At 47.8% G+C, this 23,083-nt stretch overlaps 1 protein-coding gene across 3 annotated transcripts in view; it reads right to left on the bottom strand.

The window, feature by feature from the left end:
• The window catches only part of ST3GAL5 (ST3 beta-galactoside alpha-2,3-sialyltransferase 5), a 49,903-nt gene that overhangs the window by 12,242 nt on the left and 14,578 nt on the right, over window positions 1-23,083 (bottom strand). Inside the window, exons 2-3 of one of the 3 annotated variants that reach the window (XM_026481422.4) lie at window positions 12,148-12,271; window positions 9,025-9,136 (exon numbers count right to left, since the gene is read on the bottom strand). In XM_026481422.4, coding sequence (XP_026337207.1) covers window positions 9,025-9,136; window positions 12,148-12,271 — 236 coding nt within the window. Of the gene's footprint in view, window positions 1-844; window positions 8,962-9,024; window positions 9,137-12,147; window positions 12,272-23,083 lie in introns of those variants that run through there. The other 2 variants (XM_057309199.1, XM_044391797.3) reach the window with 2 other exon arrangements.

Here is a 23,083-nt window from a genome sequence, read left to right on the forward strand (position 1 = left end):
GTGAATATACTTAACAGCGCCGAACTGTATAGTTAAAAATGGTTGAGATGGTAAGTTTTATGTGCCTTTTTTTTTTTTTTACTGTTCATACTATTTATAGTATGTTCATACAATTTAATAAAATTTCACATTTCAGGTTCTTCTCTACCAGGATGAGAAACAGGCTGATTTATCGGTTGGGCAATGAGCTTCCTAGAATCTGGAATGCAAGTTATTCTAAATGGAATCGGGGCACGATGTCATGTCAACACAGAAGTGGCCTCGGTTTTATATACGATTTTCCTTGCATGTTAATGCTTTGCCTCAACAAGGAACGACCGCTGAATGCCAAGTACAGCAGCCCAGCTGAATGCGGTGCCCCGTGGGGGTACACGGTCCAGAGGCCCATCGGCCCAGGCCTCCTCCTGGCTCAGTCTGGCCAAATGCTGCCTCACAACCGCTTGGCCGGAAGTTCTCCCTCATCACTGTGCTTTTTGTCCTTCTCTCCACATTCATCAGCCCTGGCCTTGCCTTTCCCCTCCTCTCACCAGGCTGTCTTCACACCTACGCACGTACCCGTGCATGCGTGCCTGCGTGTGTGAAGTCCCAGATTTCCTGGGATATTTATTTTTAGGATGGAACGTGTGTTTTAAACTGTGTCCATACTATTATGAAGATAATTATTGTTGCATACTGTTTTAAATGTATGCCCCAACTAGGTTTTTCCTGAAAGTTTTTTTATTTTTATTGTCTGGTTTTTGTATAATGAATATTTTTGTAGGAAAACACCTATCCTATTATAGCAACCCCCCACCTCCGCCCCGCTCCTCCCTTTTTAAGTTACAGCTTCAAAGAGTTTTAGTACCTGGAAGAGCACACCGTCTGCAACTTGAGGACGGGCCCCGTCTCTGAAGAGGGGAACTGATACTCTGAGCACAGATGATGCCAAGACACCATGCGCAGCCGCGGTTTCGGTCCCTGGCACCGAGGCTCCCACACCTTACAATATGGCCGTTAGTCTCTTCGCTTCGTGGGCTCAAGGTGGCACAACCAGTAAGATGCTGAGCTGGAGAGCTAACCGGGTCTGATGACTTCCCCAACACCGACAACCACAGCCTGTCTACACAGAGCAGCACGCAAACACCACCACCGAGAACAAGAGTTTAAATACGAACTGGCATCTTCGTGAGGACTCCGTGGGAAAGCCACGCCAGGACCAGTCGTGGCCCCGAGCAGCCCCAGAACGGAAGGCCAGCCGAGCCCAGGCCACTCGGCAGCGGGGACGGGGCACAGAGAGGGGCCACCCCTACCGCGGCCTGAGGGTTATGAACAGCAAGTTTTAGAGAACAAGAGGTTGAGTCGTTCGCTACAGAACGACACGTCAAGCACCTGGGGGTGCAGATCTCCCAGGACAGAGAGGAACGTCTGACAAGTGCCTGGAGGCACCCAGAGCGGCCTCGGGATCCCCCCACGACTGGAAAGAGAAGCAGGCGATCGAGCCAGAAGCCTGGGCTCGGCTCTCCTGGGCTGCCAAATTTCCTCTTCAGAAGTTTCATTTGGGAGGAGGGAAATTTCATTCCGTTGCCATTCTGGCAAAGAGCTCCATTTCAGGCTTCAAACTTCATCTTCGAGGCTGGGAGCAGAGCACACGGCTTAGTAATCACCCTCTGACCGGGACCGCTTGTGCCCCTCACAGCGGGGGGCAAGACCTCACTCGCGGGGGGGAACGAGTGTTCCAACGCCACTGGAAACGTCTAGGCGACGGCAATTCCTTTTCCCCTTCTGCTTCACCTCATTTAGAGACGTGGGACAAGCCCTGAGAAGGCCCCGGGGACCGTTTCTTCTAACGGGAAGCCAGCCCGGCCCCTCCCGGCCTCCGCCGTGCTGCGGGGCGCAGCCAGAGAAAGCCTGGACAAAGGCAGGACAGTGACCTTGCTCTTCCCCCAGCTGCAGGAAGCCCCAGAGCTGGCAGCCGAAGCAGGCCGGGGAGGAAGGGCACGGAGGGGTCCGGGTGCCATTCACCCAGGCTGAGGGCCCCGGGGAGCAGAGAACCGGAGACTGGGGCAGAGACACAGAAACCCCACTTCTCTACAGCAAGGCCCGGAAGCGAGGGCTCCGGCTTTCGCAGGTCCTCCAGGCTGAGCTTGCTGGCTGCCCAGAGCTAAGAATAAACAGACAGCTGGTGCTTCCAATTGTCAGTGAGGTGGCCCTGGGCCACAGGAAACCACGCCGTGAACATTCACTGCAGGGTGTTGCAAAAAATCGAGGTGGTTTCCTCGGCCAAGTCTCCACTTCCGTTTCTACTGCACAGTTTTTAAGACAATACTTCTCAGAAATAGAAGTAAATGGCATAATTCTTCGTACAAGGCAGTGTTCTCTTTTCGTTCTTCGAATCCGGGACAGGGCCCAGCGCCGAGGCTGAAGCAGAGTTTGGGGGCTGGAGCTAACCAAACCGGGCTGGGAGCCCACCTCAGCCACAGACCACGTGACGGAGGGCTTGAGTGGCCCCAGGAAACTTTCGGTTCCCGCCTGTGAAAGGCGGTACTGCTCTGTTCCTCACAGGGCCGCTCTGCCACCCCCCGCCCTGGATCCTGCACTGCGCCCCAGACGTGTGGAGACTGGGGTTCCATCACAGAACAGCGACCGCGGGTAAAGCTACTGCCACCCCGAACTCATGCTCAAGGGAACCGTCTGGAACCTTCGCCTGGCTACCAGCGGGGCAAAATCTGAATACCCAAGTCACAGAAAAAACACCACAGTAACAACTCAAGCAGTCAGTGGCGGCCTGGGCCAGGTGGTAGAGGGTGGGACAGACCACAACGGGTGAGGGAACTCACGCGGGTGACCAACGGACTGGGGTGACGGTGGCGTAACTGTAAATGCACGGACGCCATCAAACTGTATGCTTAAGAGGAGTCAATCTTACGGTGCGTATACTTTGTGACGGTAAACGGTTAGAAAAAGACGATCAGAAGATCTGGACGCTAGACCCACTTCTAGATCCATTAACCAGCAGAGTAACCTTGACTAAAGCATCCAGCCCTAGGTCAAGGCTTCGGTTCCCTCATCTCTGCCATTCGAGGATGGTCTGGGGCAAGGGGCCAGCGCGGAGGAGAAGGAGGAACCGGTCTAGAGGTGCGGGCACCAGGACTAAAAACTCAGCCTGGGTCCCTCCGCTTACCTTAGCTACGTGAGCGTGGATCTGCAAAGTCGGAGAGAGGACATCTGGCCATAATTAACTCACAGCATAAAATGCCGTCCCCCAGGTGGTATGTGGTTTTTAGCTCTCCGAGAAGAGAGAGGGCCTAGTTCAAACGCTTGCAACCACGTGGCCCAAACCTAAACTGACAAGATGTGCCCCCGTCTCTCCTCAAACCTCTTTGAAGTGCAATTTCACTTCTGAAATGTGCTTTCAAAGTGTCCAGATCCTGGCAGAGACCACTGTTAGTCTTTTTAAAGAAACGGCACGTTAAGGGGCATCTTTAAATAGAAAAGACAAAATCCACAACCACCCTGGCCACACTTCTGCTGCCGTATTAACACAGGCCGGGTCCAGCACAACCAGACAACGCTCAGATCCCACAGGGTCAGCAGGGTCCCACTAACACGGCGCCGAATAACCTCAACAGAGCTAACGGGGCCTCATGGCTTTGAGACCGTCTTCTGCTAACCTACATCCCCAACAGTTCATATTCATCTACACACTTTTGGTGGTAAGGACCGGTCTCCACCAACAGCCTGGAGACAGGGTTTTCTTTGTAGAGAGCTCATACCACCTCATAGCCATTCAGAACACCAGGAGCACACTGGCCAGCTTCCGTGGCCATCTCTTCTACTCTGGGGACTTGACAGAGGGTTTCTGATTTTGTTTTAATGAAACATGACCAGATATCAACTTTGGGACTTGCTGAGTGTGGCATTCAAGGCCCTTCCCTCTTAGCTCCTGGCTCATTTTCAGTCTTCTGTCCTGCTGTTCCCTACCCCAATCCTCAGTGATATCCAACTCTTGCTGTACGTCTAATTTGCAAAGCCCTGGGGGGCACATGCTTTCTGCACACACTGTTCCCTCGGCCTGGAATGAAGCAGGACAACCTGTCAGGACCACTGTGAAAAGTGGGGCATTCTGATAGTGTCAACAATGTGAAAAAGCTATTAAAAAAGTCTCAAGTAAAAAAAATAAAAAATACTCCTAATTCCACCGTGATTATAGCAGGCTTTCACTTTCCACTTTATTAATTTCTGAACTGACCAAGGCTTTCACAAACACATTTGACTTATATAACTACCCCCTGATTCTTTCTTCCTTCTCCACAAACTACGGGGGACTTTCTACTGTATTCATTTCCATATTATTTGAATTTTTGATGTTATTTTTGTAATTGGAAAAAATAATGATCTTTTAGAACTGGGTTGATGTGGTAGTCACTGTGGGCTGCCTACTGGGTCTCCATTACCGTGCTCCTTCTTAGGGAACCATAGTTTTGTGCAGGAAGCTAACACCCCTTCTCGAGTCAGGCAGTGAGGCCTGGGAGGCTGACCTTGCCCATCAGGTACTCCCATCCCCCTTGTCAGGGATTGGTCAGGAATCCTCAACTGCAGCCAATCAGGGCAGGGCACTGGCAGCCCTGAGAGGCTGTTATTGGTCCCACAGTGAACTTAGCTTTTGAAACTGGCCTCATCAGCCTAAATGGAGGACTCTTATTTCATGGTTCAGGGGAAAGGGGATGGTGAGATTTTTTTTTTTTTCTTGTCTACTATCCACTGGTGGATATGAGGAGAGTTGCACAGAAACTACCTGACCTATTCCTTAAAGGGATATTAAACTTAATATACATTACTGAAGATACTCAAAAAATTGCCTGTTATTTAACTGTGGATTTTCTATTCAGGTGGAGTTCAGAGATGAGACACCACACCATGGTTCAGTAATATCTCTCCTTCCTCTGGGGTTGAATATACCTAAGTACATACTCATTAACACAAAGTGTTAGCACACAATCCCCACCTCCCAAGGGCTTGCTTAAAGGACAAGTGGGAAAGACAGTTAAAATACTGCGGTGTAAGTGTTAGGATTAAGGTGTGAGGCACTTCTAGAAGACAGAGAAGGATGATCAGAGAAGGCTTCTTAGAAAAGATAACTCCTGGGGCGCCTGGGTGGTGCAGTCATTAAGCGTCTGCCTTCAGCTCAGGGCGTGATCCCGGCATTATGGGATCGAGCCCCACATCAGGCTCCTCTGCTATGAGCCTGCTTCTTCCTCTCCCACTCCCCCTGCTTGTGTTCCCTCTCTCGCTGGCTGTCTACCTCTGTCAAATAAATAAATAAAATCTTTAAAAAAAAAAAAAGATAACTCGTGAGCTGAGATTTGATATAAAAAATGAGGAGCAGAGAGGCAAAGGGAGGGAAGGGCTCCAGGGAGAGATGTTAGAAAGAATGCAGCAAACAGAGGGGAAAGTCTTTTCAACAAATGGTGCTAGGAAAACTGGATATTCACATGCAAAAGAAAAAGGCTGGACCCCAACCTCACACCACATACAAAAACTAACTCAAAATAAATTAAAGACCTATACTTAAGAGCTAAATCTATAAAACTCTCAGAAGAAAACATAGGCTTCGGCACTGATTTCTTAGATATGACATCAAAAGCGCAAGGAACAAAAGGAAAAATAAATAAACTGGACTTTACCAAAATTAGAAACTTTTGGGTTTAAAAAAAAAAAGAAAGAAACTTTTGTGCTGAAAATGACATCATCAAGAAAGTGAAAAGACAATTCACAAAATGGGAGAAAATACTCGCAAGCCATATATCTGATTAAGGAACTGGTAGCCAGAATAATATAGAGAACTCTTATAACTCCGTAATATAAAGACGAATAACCCAATGAAAAATTGGACAAAGAACTCGAACAGACATTTCTCCTTAGAAGATACACAAATGGCCAATGAGCACACAAAAAAGATGCTCATCATTGGTTACCAGGGAAATACAAATCAAAACCATAATGAGGAAGAAAGAAAGCAGCTCAACCAAGGGGTTGTGAAGGAATTTAGTGCCTGGTACAGGCAGTGCTGGGACACGGGGCAGCAAAAGGAGGCTAAAGAGACTGGCAGGAACCGAGGCACAAAGAGCCCTACAGGCCAGACTCAGGAGGCTGGATATTCTAAACGTAATGGGAACAAATCAGAGTCTGAAACTGGGAAGCACCATATCAGATTCAATTTCTGAAAATACTACTACCACCATAATGGGGCATGCCCGGATGCAGAAAGGTGGGTAAGGAGACATGAAACTGGGGCAACGGGTGAGAGCAGGGGATGCCGAAGGGCAACTGGAGCATTATTCCTGTTCCCAGAATCCCAGAAACTGTATATTTTTATAAATACCATCCTTGTTTCAAATAACTTCTATTTTAGATGAGACAACAAAATGCTTACACAAATTACTGTATCAGATGGAGTCTGGGAAGTTTCAGAAGAATTTCAAAGTGCGGTTGAGGTTCAGCGTCAAAGGCACTGAGTTGGGGACCAGCACTGACAGCAGGGAAGAAACCAGCCTATCCTTTCCAGCCTGGTACTGATAAAACTACAGAGAACCACACTCTCTCAGGCCTGGAAGGGATCAGAAAAGCCCGTGAGCCACCAACTGTCTGATGCCTAAATTCTATCTCTAGGACCAAACAGCTGCCCTGGACCTGCTTCAAGAGCTCCAGAGATGCACACAAAGGTGGTGCATTAATCCCATCTGCGGATGCCTCGGACCATCAAATCTTCTCCTTTCAGCTTGGCTGCCACCCCTGAGTCTGCACATCTGCCATTAAGGCCACCTGGGCAGAGCTGCCCCTCCCGGAGGCCCGCAGCTGCCACAGGCCCCGAACCAGGCCTTCTGTCCTTCCGGCTACGCAAACGTTCCCATCCCTTCAAAGGTTCCTTGGGGACGTGGTCTTGAGTCGCTTCTCTGGTCATCCTCAGAAGTCACTAGGACTCCTTGGGGAACCTTACAGAGTAATAGCCGTAATGATCAGAGCACTTGTCTGAGCTCTGCAGGGACGGGCAGACCATCCTGGTCTATTAACGTAGCTTGCGGGGAGCGGCTGTAGGCAGCCACGGCACAGGCCGACGCAGACGGCGCTGGCCAGGCCCTCAAGCTGCGAAGTTGATTTTTACCCCAGGTGTTACGAAAGCGCGTCTTCTCCACCCTGTACTTGTGTACGTGTGTGCTGGACCCTGCACGCCAGAGCTCCCGTCTCTCCTCAATGAACCCAGGCTGGAGAGTGATCTTTGCAGTCGGTCAGATGGTCACTCGCGTGACCAATTCAACGGACAGGAGAAAGAGGCCACAAAGAGAACATGGACAAGCACAGCGAAGAAGCAAAGGGACGCGCTCACGGCTATCAGGACGTCTGCAAGGCCAGCCGGAGACGGAGGCGGGAGGCCCGAGCAGAGGCACCGGACACATCCTGCTCCACTAACAGATGTGCCGATGCCGGCGGAATGAGCGCAGTCAGCCAGCCTCCGGCAACAGACCCGCACGGGAAGGAAGGCTCTGGGACACACGACCATCCTGCAGAGGCCACGCTGCACATTTCTTAATTATACTCTTTGCGTTTTCTTGTTTCTACCTGCCTGTCTCACAGGATAGGCGAGGCACTTCGAGGGACATACAGATTGAAGTAAAAACATGTGACTAAAACCCCAGCCGAGAAAAGGAGCTCCGTGTACGTTACCTTATTCAGCTTTGAGGACTGCCCTGTCCCACAGATGTTGTTATCTACATTTCAGCGCTGAGAAAACTGGGACTCAAAACAATTAAGTAACTTGCCCAAGGTCTCATCTTTGACTAAGTGGCACTTAGACTTGAATCTAGGTCAGAAATTTAAGGTCCCCCCTCTCTGCCTCAGCCTGCCCATAACTTCTGGCTCTGTTCTGTGGACCTCCCCTACCCGGGCAGAGAGCAGTCAGCAGGAGCTCGGGCTCTGAGACCACGCTGCAGAGTCCAAGCCCCGACTCCACCACTGACTAGTGAAGGTAACCTTAAACAGGCCACTTAATCTCCCTGCCCTTCCACCGCCTCAGCTGAGGTAATGACAGTTCCCAGTAGGAGGGTTAAATGTGTTTATATTGCTGAAGCACACAGCACACACTAAACTAGATTAACTAAACTGGTTAACTAAACTAGATGTGAATTTGGGCAAGCAGCTTAACCTCCCAGCCTTCACCTGTCAGAGGGAGAAAAGACTGGGATATCTCCCCGTCGTGATGATGATAAAGGGCCCATACATGTTGGTCACCAATATTACCATACTACCTGGCTTCAAATCATCTTTCATCCAGGACTGAACATTATTGGATCATCTAACCACTCAGGTAATCTGTGAAATTAGCACATAATAGGTCAATTGATTTGAAAAATAAATACAAATTGAAGGGAAAAAAGCTTGAAATACAGTGTGAAGTCATTAAAATGAAAAATAAAACCCAGGAGTGACGGGATACTAAAAGAACTTGTACTCATAGAACATCCCTGTTCTAAGGACGTGTACGTTGGCCACATGACAGCATGCTAGCCCACGGTGGGTGCCCAGAGTGGGTCAAATGCAACTCACCTCCCCCAGCGACCTCAGTACATGGAGGAAGAACACTGTGGGGTGGGTGGGTTGGTTATCTGTTTTGCTGGGGCGGGGGTTGTCTCTGATTTTGGAGTGCTAAGATGAAGTGTTTTCCCTCTGTTTATAACTTTTCTGAGGACTTCTTTATAACCCTTTGGAGATGATATTTCTTTTTTTTTTTTTTTAAGATTTTATTTATTTATGTGACAGAGAGACAGCCAGCGAGAGCGGGAACACAGCAGGGGAGTGGGAGAGGAAGAAGCAGGCTCCCAGCGGAGGAGCCCGATGTGGGACTCGATCCCGGAACGCCGGGATCACGCCCTGAGCCGAAGGCAGACGCTTTAACGACTGCGCTACCCAGGCGCCCCTGGAGATGATATTTCTGTTTAAGTATAAGCTTGGAAATATTTTAATTTAAACCACATCAATGGCATATCTAACCTTCACACGGTCCGGGTCCACATAATGCATTTTTTTCATGTCACATTCTTCAGTAGTATAATTTAACTTGAGAATATAAAGGATCCACACTCCAAACACAAGCAATGTACACCTGGAAAAAAAATCAATTAGGTATAATGATGCAGTTATGCGATAATCAAGAGAAATCTTGTGAAATAAGGGAAAACCTACCCCAGCTGGAGACTGCCTGCCAGGTAACATGAAAGTACAACCTTTAAGGGGACTTTCGTGGTCAACTTAAGGCACCATTTCTTACTTTCCTGACAAGAAAAATTAGTCATTTATGACTATCTTTGTTATAAGTGAATACAGAGAAAACATTTTTCTGCAAAGGCAGCCTAATAAAATATGAATCACCATGCAGGCCCTGGACTTTACAAAACGAGGTAATAGGTTTTGAGCTACAGAATCTCAGCTTCAATTTTTTGACCACGTTAAAATACTGTCAGTCTTTCAAATACTGTATGATTCCACTTATATGAAGCACATCGTCAAAAATCACAGAGACAAAAAGCAGAATGGTGGCTGCCAAGGGCCAGGGGGAGGGGAAGGAGGGAGTCAGTGTTTAATGGGTAGAGAGTGGTTTTACAAGATGCAAAGAATTCTGGAGTTGGATGGTGTGATGGTTGCATAACAATGTGAATGTATTTACTATCACTGACCTGTGTACTTAGCAATGGTTAAGATGGTAAATACTATGTTATGGCTATTTTACCACAATAAAAAAAATTGGGGAAAAATACTGGAAGCCCTTAAAAAAATAAGAAAACAAAATAAGTAATCCACTCATTATCGCTCTAAAGATTCTACCCAGAAATGAGGCTAACTCAGGTGAAAGAGAACCACTAGTCACCCTTAACACCATCTACAAAAACTGCTTTTAAAGATCTGACAAATTTGTATTATTATATGGTTTAAAATACATACATGCACATACATACACACACAGGATTAGGAGAAAAGAATTGAGCCTAGTCCTGGTTCTAGAAATTTCATTAACAACAACAACAAAAGATTATTTATTTATTTATTTATTTATTTGGAGAGTGGGAGTGCAAGCAGTGGGGGAGGGGGAAGGAGAGAGAGAATCTCAAGCAGACTCCCCACTGACCGTGGAGCCCTATATAGGGCTCAATCCCATAACCCACGAGATCACCACCTGAGACAAAACCAAGAGTTAGACACCAACTGAGCCACCCAAGTGCCCCAAGAAACCTATTTTAAATTTTTAAAAAAAATTTTATTTATTCATTGGAGAGAGAGAAAGAGAGGGAGAAATACAGAGATAGAGCACAAGCAGGGGGAGAGACAGAGAAAGAGAGAAAGAGGGCAAAGCAAGACTCCCTGCTGAGCTGGGAGCCCGACATGGGGCTCGATCCCAGGACCTAGAGATCATGACCTCAGTGGAAGGCAGATGCTTAACCATCTGAGCCACCCAGGTGCCTTTAGAAACCCCATCTTTAGTAAGCTCCCTAAGTGATACTGATAAACAAAGTAAAAAAAAAAAAAGTTTAAACCGAAGTTTAGGAACCACTGTTTTAAACAATTTGTGTGACTGAAAAAAAAAGAGTTATGGAATAACCTTAATGGGAAGATGATCTCTTTTCTACAGAAAGAGGCAGTTGAAAAAATACAGCATCTAGCACAATATACTATACGCAATAGATGCTAAATATTTCTTAATACTTAAGGAGGATGATGCAGGAAAGTATTGCTAGGAAGTGTTTTCAAGACTTCTTGATTCTTCTTTCAACAGGCTCCCCCAAGAAAACCTGGACGAGCCTCCCAATTTTCCCCTGGGATCGAGTACATGGTTAAGTGAATAGGACACTACCATCTGTGTGAAAGTGGGGGGGTGAGTAACACACACACACGCGCGCACAGACACACAATTTGTTACGTACACAAGTCTGGTAATATTGGTTACCTTTAAGTGGGGGGCAGGAAAGAGAGGATATTTTACTGAGTACTTTTAATATCTTTTGAATTTTAAATCTTGTGAATGTAGTATTACCTATCCCTTCCCCCGCCCCCCCAGAAAGGTATTCCATTTGGTGCACATAATAATTCCCTTATCTTGATCAGGAACAAACATGGAAGGAAGAACAGTGTGTTAAAAGCAGGCCTGGCACCTACAGCACTGAGGACACGGTACTGGAATGCCCGTCGTGCGTCTGTCGTGCCTACACTGTGTGCAGCGTGGGCCCAGGTCAACCTCGTTCACTGCCATGGGCCGGCATCCCACACAGTGCTGGGCATGTCAAGCCTCAGTAAATATTGCTTGATGACAAAAAGCAATGGAAAATATTAATGTACGTTTCCTTTTTCCACCTTCTTCTTTAGGTGTAGACCTCCTAAATTAGGGGTATTTTCAAAAGGGTGATTTTCTTTTTTGTTTCTTTTTTTTTTTTAGATTTTATTTATTTGAGAGAGAGAACAAGAGAGAGAGCGCGAGAGGGGGCGGGGGGGGGGGCAAGGGCCAAGGGAGAAGGGGAGGGAGAAGCAGGCTCCCACCGAGCAGGGAGCCTGAGGCAGGACTCTATCCCAGAACCCTGCTATCATGACCTGAGCTGAAGGCAGACACTTAACCAACTGACCCACCCAGGTGCCCCAGTGGGGTGATTTTCAGCTTGGTTTGGCTGCTAACAAATGCGACCACCAAGTCCCTCCCTTAACAATTCTACCGCTTATTAGGATCTAAGGGCGAAAAAGATGAAACACCTGTCATCTTTTTTAGTGTTCAATATTTAAGGCTCTTCAAAAGCCTGTAGAGGACTTTTAACTGTATTTTTAGATGAACTTAAAACAGCTAAGGGGAAAAGCCCTCTCTCGTTACGTAATGGCAGGGAGCGCCGTGCACAGAAGAGCCGCGCTCTGGGGCACCGAGCCTCAGGTACAGAGCCTGGGCGCTCCCTGGCTGGCGCTGCCCTCTCAGGGAGTACAACCCGATCCATCAACCCAGACATCTGGGTGCCGAACCCGCACTCGAATGTGCCTTTATATGATCTTCTGACCAAGTACGAGAGCCCTCCTTCTTCTCCCAGCTCCCCACAGCTGACCCGGCCAGGGGATGGATCGTAAGGCCCGCGGGCTCACACTTACTTGAGGATGTCTTTCAGCAACACGTTGGGTCTTCTCATCTTGTTTTGAGCTCGGGTGCACCATTGCAGAGAGGGTTTTGTGCGATCGCTTCTCAGTTTCACACAGTTATACTCACTGGGCATTGCTGTGAAGAGAGAAGCCGGGGGAGGGAAAGGAGGCAGAGTCAGGCAGGTGATGTTGATAAAAAGCCTTTAGGGGGCACAGCTATAGCATGACATACTACTCAGCCATAAAAAAGAATGAACTAGTTTTACACCCAACAACCTGAATGAATCTAAGGCAAGTATGCCGAGCCAATACTAAAAGTTTACATTACTGTATGATTCCATGTATATAACATTCTTGAAATGTCAAAATTACAGAAATGGAGAAGAGATTAGTAGTTGTCAGGAGTTACGGTGGGGGTGCTGAGTGCGGCTAGATCCTTGCAAGGATGTAATATTCTGTGTCTTGACTGTATCCCCGTCAAAATCCTAGCTGTGATATTATCCTGTGGTTTTACAAGATGCTGCCAGTGGAGGAAACTGACTAAGGGGTACATGGGATCTCTCTGTATTATTTTTTACAGCTGCGCATGAAACTACAGTTATCACCAAATAAAAAGTCTAATGTTTTTCAAGAGCCTTTACCTTTTAGAGGTGCCTACGAACTATTTACAGATGAAACAGAAGAAATGAGATTGGCTTCGAAAAGTCAGGAGGGGGATAAAAGTGCACATGGGGGAATGGATATAGCAACACTAGCTTTAAACGGATTGTTAAAGCTGGGCCCTGGGTACATGGGGCTCATTATACAATATTCTCAATATTCTCATGCTTTTGTACATTTGAAATCTTCTATAATAAAAGAAAGTTTAAAGAGGAAGTGTTACATTAAAAACAGAACAAAAGTGTTACACTAAGAAAAAAGGAAAAAATACGGCAATTTTAAAAGATATTTTTCTTTAAAAAATATGTTGAGTATACTTGCCTATTTATTCTTTTGAATTAACTGTATTTTCAAGTTTTCAATTTCTAAATAATATTCTAAGGGGTACTATAGTAGAAATCAATACGTCTATCCCTGTGTAAGTTTCCCCTTCCTCTCAACTTGGTAAAACGCTGGATTTTTGGCTCGGTGCATGGCCTCCCAGCATAAAGACTATACTTCCCAGCCTCCCTTGGAACCAGATATGGCCTCATGACTAAGTTCTAGCCAATGGGATACGAGCAAAAGTAACCCGTACAACTTCCAGGGTGTATGCAATGTATACACCTTTATCCCTTTCCTGCTGGCTGAAATACTGACACATGAGGAGCCACTCTGGACCACAGAGAGCATACCACCAAGGCATGGTGGAGCAAAAGCAGAGAAGGGGCCTGGATCCCCGGACAACCCCCAGGACAGAGCCACCATTCCACCTTGGACTGCCTGCCTCTGGGCTGTCAGAAGATAGAGAAATAAACTTCTGTCTTACTTAAGCAATTGTTAATTAAAAGTGAAGTCAGAGCTCAGCTAATCCAGGCACCTATTATATTATGCTATTATGATAAATTTATATATTAAGAAACAATATCTTTACTATAGTCTTTCAGCCAAGAGGCGGTTATATATCATTATACACTTTATTTCCATTAGAGTTGTATCATTTCCTTTGAAAAAAATCTTTCAACAAATTGATGTTCAAGTAGTTAATGTTTTTGCTACTGGAAACAATCTCTCCCTCCGCTCCAATTCTGACTGTGTAGCAGGAATTTTCCTAGATATGCATCCTTCTGAATAGTTTCAAAAAATAGTGCCAAACGCCTCACTAGTAAACCCTTGCTGAAGAACTGAGACCTGGAAGATTCCAAACACTGTAACTTTGGGGTTACTTAAACACATGGAAGGCTACCTGTAACCAGTACATACATAAACAGACATTTCTAAGATGTCTGTGTTTTTACAACCAGAAATACACGCAATTCACCCCGAGGCAGACCTCCAGCAAACACAGTGACCGTGGTGTCAGAAGCAGCCCGTCTCCCCCTCTGTCTCTGTTGTGCTGGACAGTGCCGTCCCGCAGGCCACAAGCCCGTGAACTTCCTTTCCCGGATGGGCCTGCCCGCCTCCGGCTGAGCTGTGACTGCAGGAATTCCTGGTAGAAGCAGGAAGACAGGAGGAAAGCAGCAGCCCCATCTGGTCCCCTGATTTGGCGCAGCGTCTGGCAGGGGCGGTGACAGTCAGAGGCAAGAGAGGGTGACTACGTGTGACTCCAGCAGCAATGGTGGGCATCCAGCATCCTCGGTTTCCACTCGAGAGAAGTGATGGCACCTCCGACAGCTTTGTGACAAGTACAAGCCTCAGCCCAGGGTGACAGAAGCTTCCTGATCTCTGGCTAACACTTCTACACCTCTTTTTAAAGATTAATTTTTATTTATTTATTTGAAAGAGAGAGCGAGCGAGCAGGTGGAGGGGCAGAGGGAGAGGCAGAATCTCAAGCAAGCACGGAGCCCAACGAGGGGCTCAATCTCACAATCCTGAGATCATGACCTGAGCCGAAATCAAGAGTCGGACGCTGAACCCACTGAGCCACGAAGGCGCCCCTGGCTAACACTTCCCTCCCACTTTGGCATCTCCAGGCCTGCTGACGTCTTTGCGATCAATCCCCCGCATGAAAGCCCTCCCTGCCGGAAGCATCTCCGTGGTTTCTGGTTTCCTGCTGGGCACTGACTGGTACGTCAGATGATACTCCCCTGCCACTTTCAGGAAAGTGGGATTGTTCAAGGAAAGGAGGAGCTCTGGGGGTGATAGAGTCTACCGTCCTGAACTTCCTTTTCTCACTATCACTGCCATACAATTCAATCTATTCAAATGCTTAAAAACAAAAACAAAAAAAGCTGTTTTGTTCTTTTCTAATCGCACCCGAGAGGATAGAGGGAGTACGAGAACACAGAATCTACAGCCCGACACCTGGGCTCAGCTCCTCCACCTGCCAGTGGAGGGGAAGCTTTGGGCAAGTGACCATACCTCCTGCAAGCTCGGTCTCCTCATCTGTAAAATGGGGGCAGTCATAGTACCTACCTCTCAGGACTCACATGGGGAAAGCAGGTGCACATCACAAGCACTGTGTACCTGCTGGTTGTCGCACAGGAAGCGAACGCACAGGCACCCAGTCTCATCTGACAGGATTCATCTGGTGGGGCTTCAAGGCTCTTGTGTCTTTTGGTCACCCCCACTTCCAGACGCAGTTTTGGCTCTAGCCCTATGATGGAGTCCTTTCTTCCGTCCACTCCATTTCCCTTCCAGGTGTCTCTGGAGAAGCCACATCCTCCTGAAGCCCCTCACACACTCCCCCGGGTCAGGTCCTGGCCAGCATCCTCTCTCTCTCCCACCCCCTTTCTCAACCTTCAGAACCTCAAAATGCTCAGGGTTCACTGGCCCCTCACTGGCCCTGCTCCCTGTGACAGCCGAGCCGCTCCCAGCCAGTCTACCTTCCTTCAGTCCGTCTGCACACCATGCCTGGGATACCTTGCAACCACACTTCCTTTAAAACCTCCTGAACCTTCCCTTAAACTGCCACACGCACATCTTATGGCTCCAGGGTCCTGGTCTCCACCACTAGCACAATCTCCTCGTCCCACAGATACTCGCCGCAAGGCTTCACCACCTGCCTTTCACTCACCTCCTCAAGGGAGAGAGCCCCCCCCCCCCGCCCCAACCCCTCTCTCTGTGCGGACCTCTCACCTAAGCTCGGACTATGCATCCAAACCTGCTTGCTATCTTCACTTGAGACAACATTACGAAGCAGAACCTGGCATTCTCCTCTATTCCTTACATGATTTGGAAGCTACCATCCACTCAGCCATCCAAGCTGAAAACCTCTCAACTCAGGCTTCTAACTTTCATTGCCAGCCCCGACCAATCCCCAGGTCCTCTCAGTCATACCTTCCTGAACTTCTCATGCCCACTGACATTCCTCCCGCGGTCAAGTCCCTGGACTCCCTGTCTTGATTCTGTCCCCTCAAAGCCGTCTTTCTAAAATATATAGCTGCTTAATGGTTTCCAGCTCATCTCAGGTTTTATGACTCCAGGTGACAAACCTGTCACACCCTCGCCACAAAAAAGTACTGTTAGAAGTCCAGATGTGCCAGAGTGTTACCTCAGTGCCTTTGCACATGACATACCCTCAGTCTGGAATTCCAGTGGGAACCCCAACAATCTGCCTGGTGAACCACTTTCATCCTTAAACCCTTCTCCTCTGTGAAGATCATTTTTCAATACCATGGCCGTCCCTGGACACTTCCCCATCTTTGTTTACTGCAATGAGCTGACATTGTCTGTGTGTATTTTAGGTCTCCTCGATCATTCTGTAAGCACCTGGAAGATGAGATACAGGGCCAGAACTCTGCGCTTCTTCGTATCCCTAACACCTAGGACAGAGCTTGGCCCACAGCAGGTCCTTAGGAAACATCTTGCATTGAAAGGAATGTACGTTGCATGCCTGTCATCAAACAAGATAAGCATCCCCCCAAAAATGTAATTTCCCCAAAATATCTAAGATAGAAACTGAAAGTTAAGAGAAATTATAATAGCAAAGAAGAAAGTATAAGCTCTACTGAAACATCTACAATGGCCAACAACAGGGCATCTGTTGATAAATGATCACTGCAGAATCTGTGGAATCTGTGACCGCAGCCTCAGCGTCACCTGGTGACAAGTGGGAAATGCAGAGTCTTGGGCACCCCAGATCTGCTAAATTGAGGGACTCATATGAACACTAAAGTTTGAGAAGCACTAGCTTGAAGTATTGGGTACATATATTTTTTAGAAAGATTTTATTTATTTATTTATTTATTTATTTATTTATTTATTTATTTGAAAGAGAGCAAGAGAGAGCCTGAGCAGAGGGGAGAGGCAGAGGAGAAGCTGTCTCCCCACTGAGCAGGGATGACCGACGCAGGGCTCAATCCCAGGACCCCAGGATCATGACCTGAGCCAAAGGCAGATACCTCACCGACTGAGCCACCCAGGCACCCTGGGTATATACATTTATTGACACAGAAAGATATTGTAAGAAAAAAGTAGTTTTATAAAAATGTATAGAGAGGGCGCCTGGGTGGGTCAGTCAGTTAAGCATCTGCCTTTGGCTCAGGTCATGATCCCAGGATCCTGGGATCGAGTCCCGCATCAGGCTCCCTACAGTGGGGGAGTCTGCTTCTCCCTCTGCCTCTCCCCCCCACTTATGTGCACATGCGTGCGCACTCTCTCTCACAAAAATAAATAAAATCTTAAAAACAAACAAACAAACAAAGGTATAGAGATATACATAGAATCATGTTCTAGGATGTTTCCATTCAAGGTAAGAGAATCTGACTTCCCACCGAGTTTCATCAAATCCTACTTGAGCTTGGAAGGTAGCCTTCCGATTTACAAGAGACCATGTGGATTCCATGCCCCACAACATCACAAAGGGAAGGCCAACCTGAGTCATCTTCGCCAACGCACAGCTGACATACAGCTAGGTAGGGGGCCTTGGACGCTCCCTCAGAGAACCTGGGATTTACCAGTTCCTAGTCTGGTTTAGCTCTGCAACATCCACACTGCTCATTCACTTCTTTCATCTTTAATGTTCTATTCAGTGGAGGACGGGTTGCGTTAAAGGTTCAGTTACACAAACATTAAGCCACGGACATGTTTTGTTAATAACTGCATAACTGTGTGCCATTAATCCCAAAAGTAATTATACTTTTAGCTAACAAAACGACCAGAATGCAGGAGGAGACTTTATAAATCCATCAGTGTATAGAGGTATAAAGATATTTAGAAGGAAGCACACCTATAGGTTATCAACGATTGTGGGTAAGTCTGCATTCTTCTTATACTACCTGAATTCTGTGCATTACTACTTTTATTTCTGAAAGCTTAAAGACATTTTCATGGGGGGGGCTCCTTACCCTATGATGAAAAGAAATCTGAAAACCAAACAAAAAATATTCTTAGGAACCCTGAAGCATCTCTTTAGTGTGTTAGGAACAATATCTCACAAATAAAGTAGTTAAGAGGGAAAAAGTAAAAACTACATTACTATATTTGGGGGAAGTCTACTGAGCTGGAAAAAATATATATATATATTTACGGAGAAGCAAAATGCAGAACGTGGACACTCAGCAAGTCCGGTCTGTCCGAGCAGCAGACCCCAAGCCCCCTTCTATGTAATGTTAGCCTCGGGCCCAGCTCCACCCGAGCATCAGGGGGCTTCCAAAAACTGCTGAGTGAAATCAATGGATGAACGAAGGGTGACAGAAGCCCCCTTGGAGCTTCAGAGGGCCCGCACTCACCTGCTCTGGCCTGGCACAAACATTTCCCCACGCTAAAGCCTCCCCCGCACCCGCCAGCTTGTGCACACACACACAGACCTTGTTCACTCTGGTGACCTGGACCCTCCGCTCCGTTCCATTCACTCACCTAACGTGAAGAATGCTTAGTTTAGCATGATAAAACCACTACAGATAGTCCCCACTTACCGAAACCGCCTATATGGAGATTCCTATGCGCATGCTTAATTTTGTCTTTATAACACTTACTATCATGAGATGTTTTATAACATCTTTTCTTTTTAATATACATTCGTCTCTTGTCCCCCCAACCAGAATACAGATGGCCTGGAAGCAGGGGTCTTCACTTCGCTCACCACTGAATTCACAGTGCCTAGGATGTTAACAGGCACATCGTAGGCATCTAGTATGTTTACTGAATAAATATTTAGTTTCTTATGAGAGTTTCAGAGGCGATGGTGGTTTCAGGCATTCCTCCAAGGACTTTTGTTGGCAGGCCATCACCAATGGCTTGCCTATCTTCTTCCGTCCCACGGCACCCTCCTGTCCTCCTTCCCCATCTCCTTCAGGGGTAGCTCTTCTCCTACCATCTCCTCCTAAGTGTTGGGGTCGCAGGGCTCATAAGTTTGACCCTCTTCTCACTTAGACTGCTGGGATAAAAGCCTTCATGTCACCGCTTTGCTAACCAACTTTACGCAGAAAAGACTTGGCTTTCAAAATTATATATTTCTACTCACACGTAAAAACATAACATATCCTCAAAAACTTATGTGCCTGATGAAGAAATAATCCTTGTTAAGGGCAAGGCCCGAGCTTTCAGTCCATTTGTAGAAAGGGCACTAACATTTTTAACCGTTGGGACACCTGGGTGGCTCAGTTAAGCATCTGCCAGGGTCCTGGGATCGAGTCCCTCATGGGGCTCCTTGCTTAGCAGGGAGCCTGCTTCTCCCCGTGCCTGCCACTCCCCCCTGCTTGTGTGCTCACTTTCTCTCTCTCTCTGACAAATAGATAAATAAAATCTTAAAAAAAAAAAAAAAAGAATTAACCATTTAAGGCAAGAGTAGAATAGGCACCACCGAGTAGGACATGATGAACTGCCAAATCACCTATACAGATAATTCCTGGTAGGAGTGGATAGGGCATTAACATTTATTGGAAGTAAAGCCTACACAGAATATCCCTAAATTCTGACAACACCTACTTCATTGGACTGCTATGCATTTAATCTGCTGAAGGTCATGCATGGAGAAGTAAGGGGCTGAGAATTCCAACCCACACCTACTTACCTCCAAGTCCATGCCCTTCCACCTGGGGGTGCTTAGGAACGGTAGATATGCATGTATGTGAAGGGTCTTTTGTTTCTAATAATGAAGGCTTGACAAGGCACAGATTGTCAGAAACAAAAATGTGAACTCGAGAAAGCAGTGAGTAAGCCAACGTGGCTGGAGCGGGCTGCCTGGGAAGGCGAACAGCTACAGCTCAGATGTGAATATGACAGCTGGAAGAACATGCCTTGTAAGGTGGGAGATCTCTGAGAGCAGAGGACTTCATGGCACGAGTGAAGGAACACCAGTCTGCTGCCTGCTAGGCTGCCCACCCAGGGACAGCGAGGCAGGGTACTGGAGGCTCGCTGCTCACCAGATGGAAGGGGAGACTGAGGCCCGCCCTGGTGAGGAGCAGGAGGAAGGGACAGGACAGAGATCTACTGAGAAATGATGAAGGAAGATTATCAGCGACAAGACGTGTGCAAATGGAAAGCTGCAATCCCAGTTCTGGAAAGACAGGTTCAGAAGTCAATTTTTATAGGTTTGTGACGCTGTGATTAATATGAGATGATAAATAACTGGCCAGAGATGCCCAGGAGACAGTTGGAAATATGGCTTGAGGCTCAAAAGTACATCCAGCCATCAGCAGCCCTGCCCACCAGGTCCAAGAGAGCTAAGCCCCAAGTCAACCACAGGATGAAATAAATTAACTTCTCCTTTAACCGGACTGGTACGAGTTATACACCATCCAGGGAAAGTTGAGAAAATAGTTACTCAAATCATGTTTGGGTTTTTGTGTTTTAGATGAAGACCTCTACTTGATAAAGTAGGACAGAAGACAAGGCAGGAAGCCTGCGCTCAGGGAGAAGCCAGCTTTGGGGTGCACAGACACTGGACATGTCATGGCGCCCAGGAGAAGGCGCGGCATGAGCGGAGGGCATGGCAAAGAGGACCTGGGTGGAGAGGGAAGAGGCACACTGTGGGCAGAAGAAAAGGAATAAGCAAAGCACAGAGGCCTGGTTAATTTGAGGAACAGCAAATGACTGGGTATAGCTGAGAAAGTATGGCATGGGATGGGGGTAGGGGTGCAGGCAGGAGTTAAGGCAATATCGTGGTCCTGTTGGACGTCCCATGGCCGGTGCCATATCTGGGCTGTGAGTGCTGGCTGCCAACAACACATGTCTGCCCCCACTCTGCAGAGTGGCCCCACGGCTGACTGAGGAGGTACAAAAGGCTAGCCATCTGGCCTCTAGGTGGAATCACCCTGGGAGAACAATTTAAGCTCCAGTGCTCCTTGGGATCAGCTGGGAGCACAGCTTTGCTCAGCTCCTTTCCCTGCCTCCTTTCCTTCCCCACCCCAACCTCGCGCCCTTTCTCCGGGCAGCCCCCTCAATGAACCTGGGGACCCTTAGTCCTGTTTCAGGCTCTGCTTCTACCAAACCTGACCTAAGACAGACCATTAGGTCAGCAGGTCAATGTATGGAAGACCACAGAAGGTCACGGACAATCACAAGAATCCTTTGAGGACTTTATTCAAGAGGTTGAAGAAACATGGAGGAGAATCACTGGGGAAGCAGCAGGGATAGTGGAAGAGGGGGTGGAAAGTCTGAAATGGGAGGCTGGTGGGAGCCGCAGATCTCATGTGCCGCAGGAAGATGGCGGCAGCCGGTGGGGGTCGGCGGGGGCGGGTGGTGGAAAGGAAGGCTCAGGCTGCAGCACTGACAGGCCTGGGGATGGATCAGAGGTGCTTAGCACACAGCAGGGAAGACAGTTCAAGTGATGGCAAGATGGTGGAGTGCTCTAGAGAGAGAGCAATCATAAGGATGGAAGCTGTGGAGCCATTACGATCAGTTGGGCCTTGCTGAGTCCCAAAGTCCTGTGGGCCCTCAGGTGGCTAAGTCCTGTTGGAGAGCTACACCCAGGCTTGGGGCCCTTGGGGCGGATCTCACCGGGAATATCAGTCAGGGGTGCCCTTCACTGCAGGTAGCAAAAACCTGGGTATCATGACTTTTAGCCAAGTGGGGGTTTCTTTTTCTCACAAAACAGGAAGTCTAGGGACAAGCAGGCCAGGGCTGGTGGGGTGGCTCTGGTATGCCACAGATGTCCCCAGCTCCCACCAGCCTCTGTTCCTCCAGCCTTGGTACATGGCCAACCTCAGCCCCACAGTCCAGGCAGGAAGGAGAAGAGGGATGAGGAAAGGAAGGGGAAGCACCTATATCAGGAGAGGGGAAACTCCCCCGGAGTGAACACGCTTCCTTGAGTACCTGTGGCCAGAACGACATCACATGGCTACCCCCAGCTGCAGAGTTAGCCAAGAACTTTTGACAAGCTGGGCCGGCTGCTTCCCCAAACAAAATGAGGGTTCTGTTGGTAAGAAGGAAAGGGGGGATCTGTAGTAGTCAATAGTAGGATGTGCCAGGACTGAGATAAGGTCCTGGGGCAGCTGGATAAAGGCAGTAGTTAAGACTGCTCTAAAGAGATAAGATCCGCAAGGAGAAGAACAAAGTGCAGGGCCGTCTTAACCCTGGGAAGCCCACCTTCAAGGGGCCGGGGACAGAAGGAAGAAGCACAGGAGGGACTGCTAGAAATTAGAAAAGGAAATAGTAAGCAAAATCAGTAACTCTGATGTGACGATTCCATGCCTGGGTTCAACAAAGTCTGAAATTCCAATTAGTTAAGAAAGCAGTATGCTAGTTCCTAAGCAAAATGCATTTTAAATAGCTTTACCCTGGGGCGCCTGGGTGGCACAGCGGTTAAGCGTCTGCCTTCGGCTCAGGGCGAGATCCCAGCGTTATGGGATCGAGCCCCACATCAGGCTCCTCCGCTATGAGCCTGCTTCTTCTTCTCCCACTCCCCCTGCTTGTGTTCCCTCTCTAGCTGACTGTCTCTATCCTGTCGAATAAATAAATAAAATATAAATAAATAAATAAATAAATAAATAAATAAATAAATAAATAGCTTTACCCTAAGCAAGTAATACGGGTGCCCACACCAAAAAGGGTGATTTCTAAAAGTTCATTTCATTGCTTCTGTGAGAATGCAGAGACGGCCTGACAGACTGAGTCTGGAATGAGTCCCCACTTTCCAGAAAGCCAAGATCGAGGGAAGTGGTAACAGGAATGTATCCACAGCGGTGTGGGGAGGGCAGTGGGAGCAAGGAGACTGTTCAGAAGCTCGGCCTCTGCCACCCAGCACAGACACGGTTTACTCACAGAGGGGACTCCCTGGGCCGGCTCACCAAAGCCCATCCACGGGCACAGGACAAACAAGCCGGGGCTGGGGCCCAGGAGCTGGGGAACAGTGGGTCGGAGTGAAGTTCTCCACTCAACTTTCTCCTACCCCAACCCTCCAGGCTCTCAGAGGCAGCAGAGGGTA

Source organism: Ursus arctos, unplaced genomic scaffold (genome assembly GCF_023065955.2).
Source record: "Ursus arctos isolate Adak ecotype North America unplaced genomic scaffold, UrsArc2.0 scaffold_8, whole genome shotgun sequence".
Taxonomy (NCBI): domain Eukaryota; kingdom Metazoa; phylum Chordata; class Mammalia; order Carnivora; family Ursidae; genus Ursus; species Ursus arctos.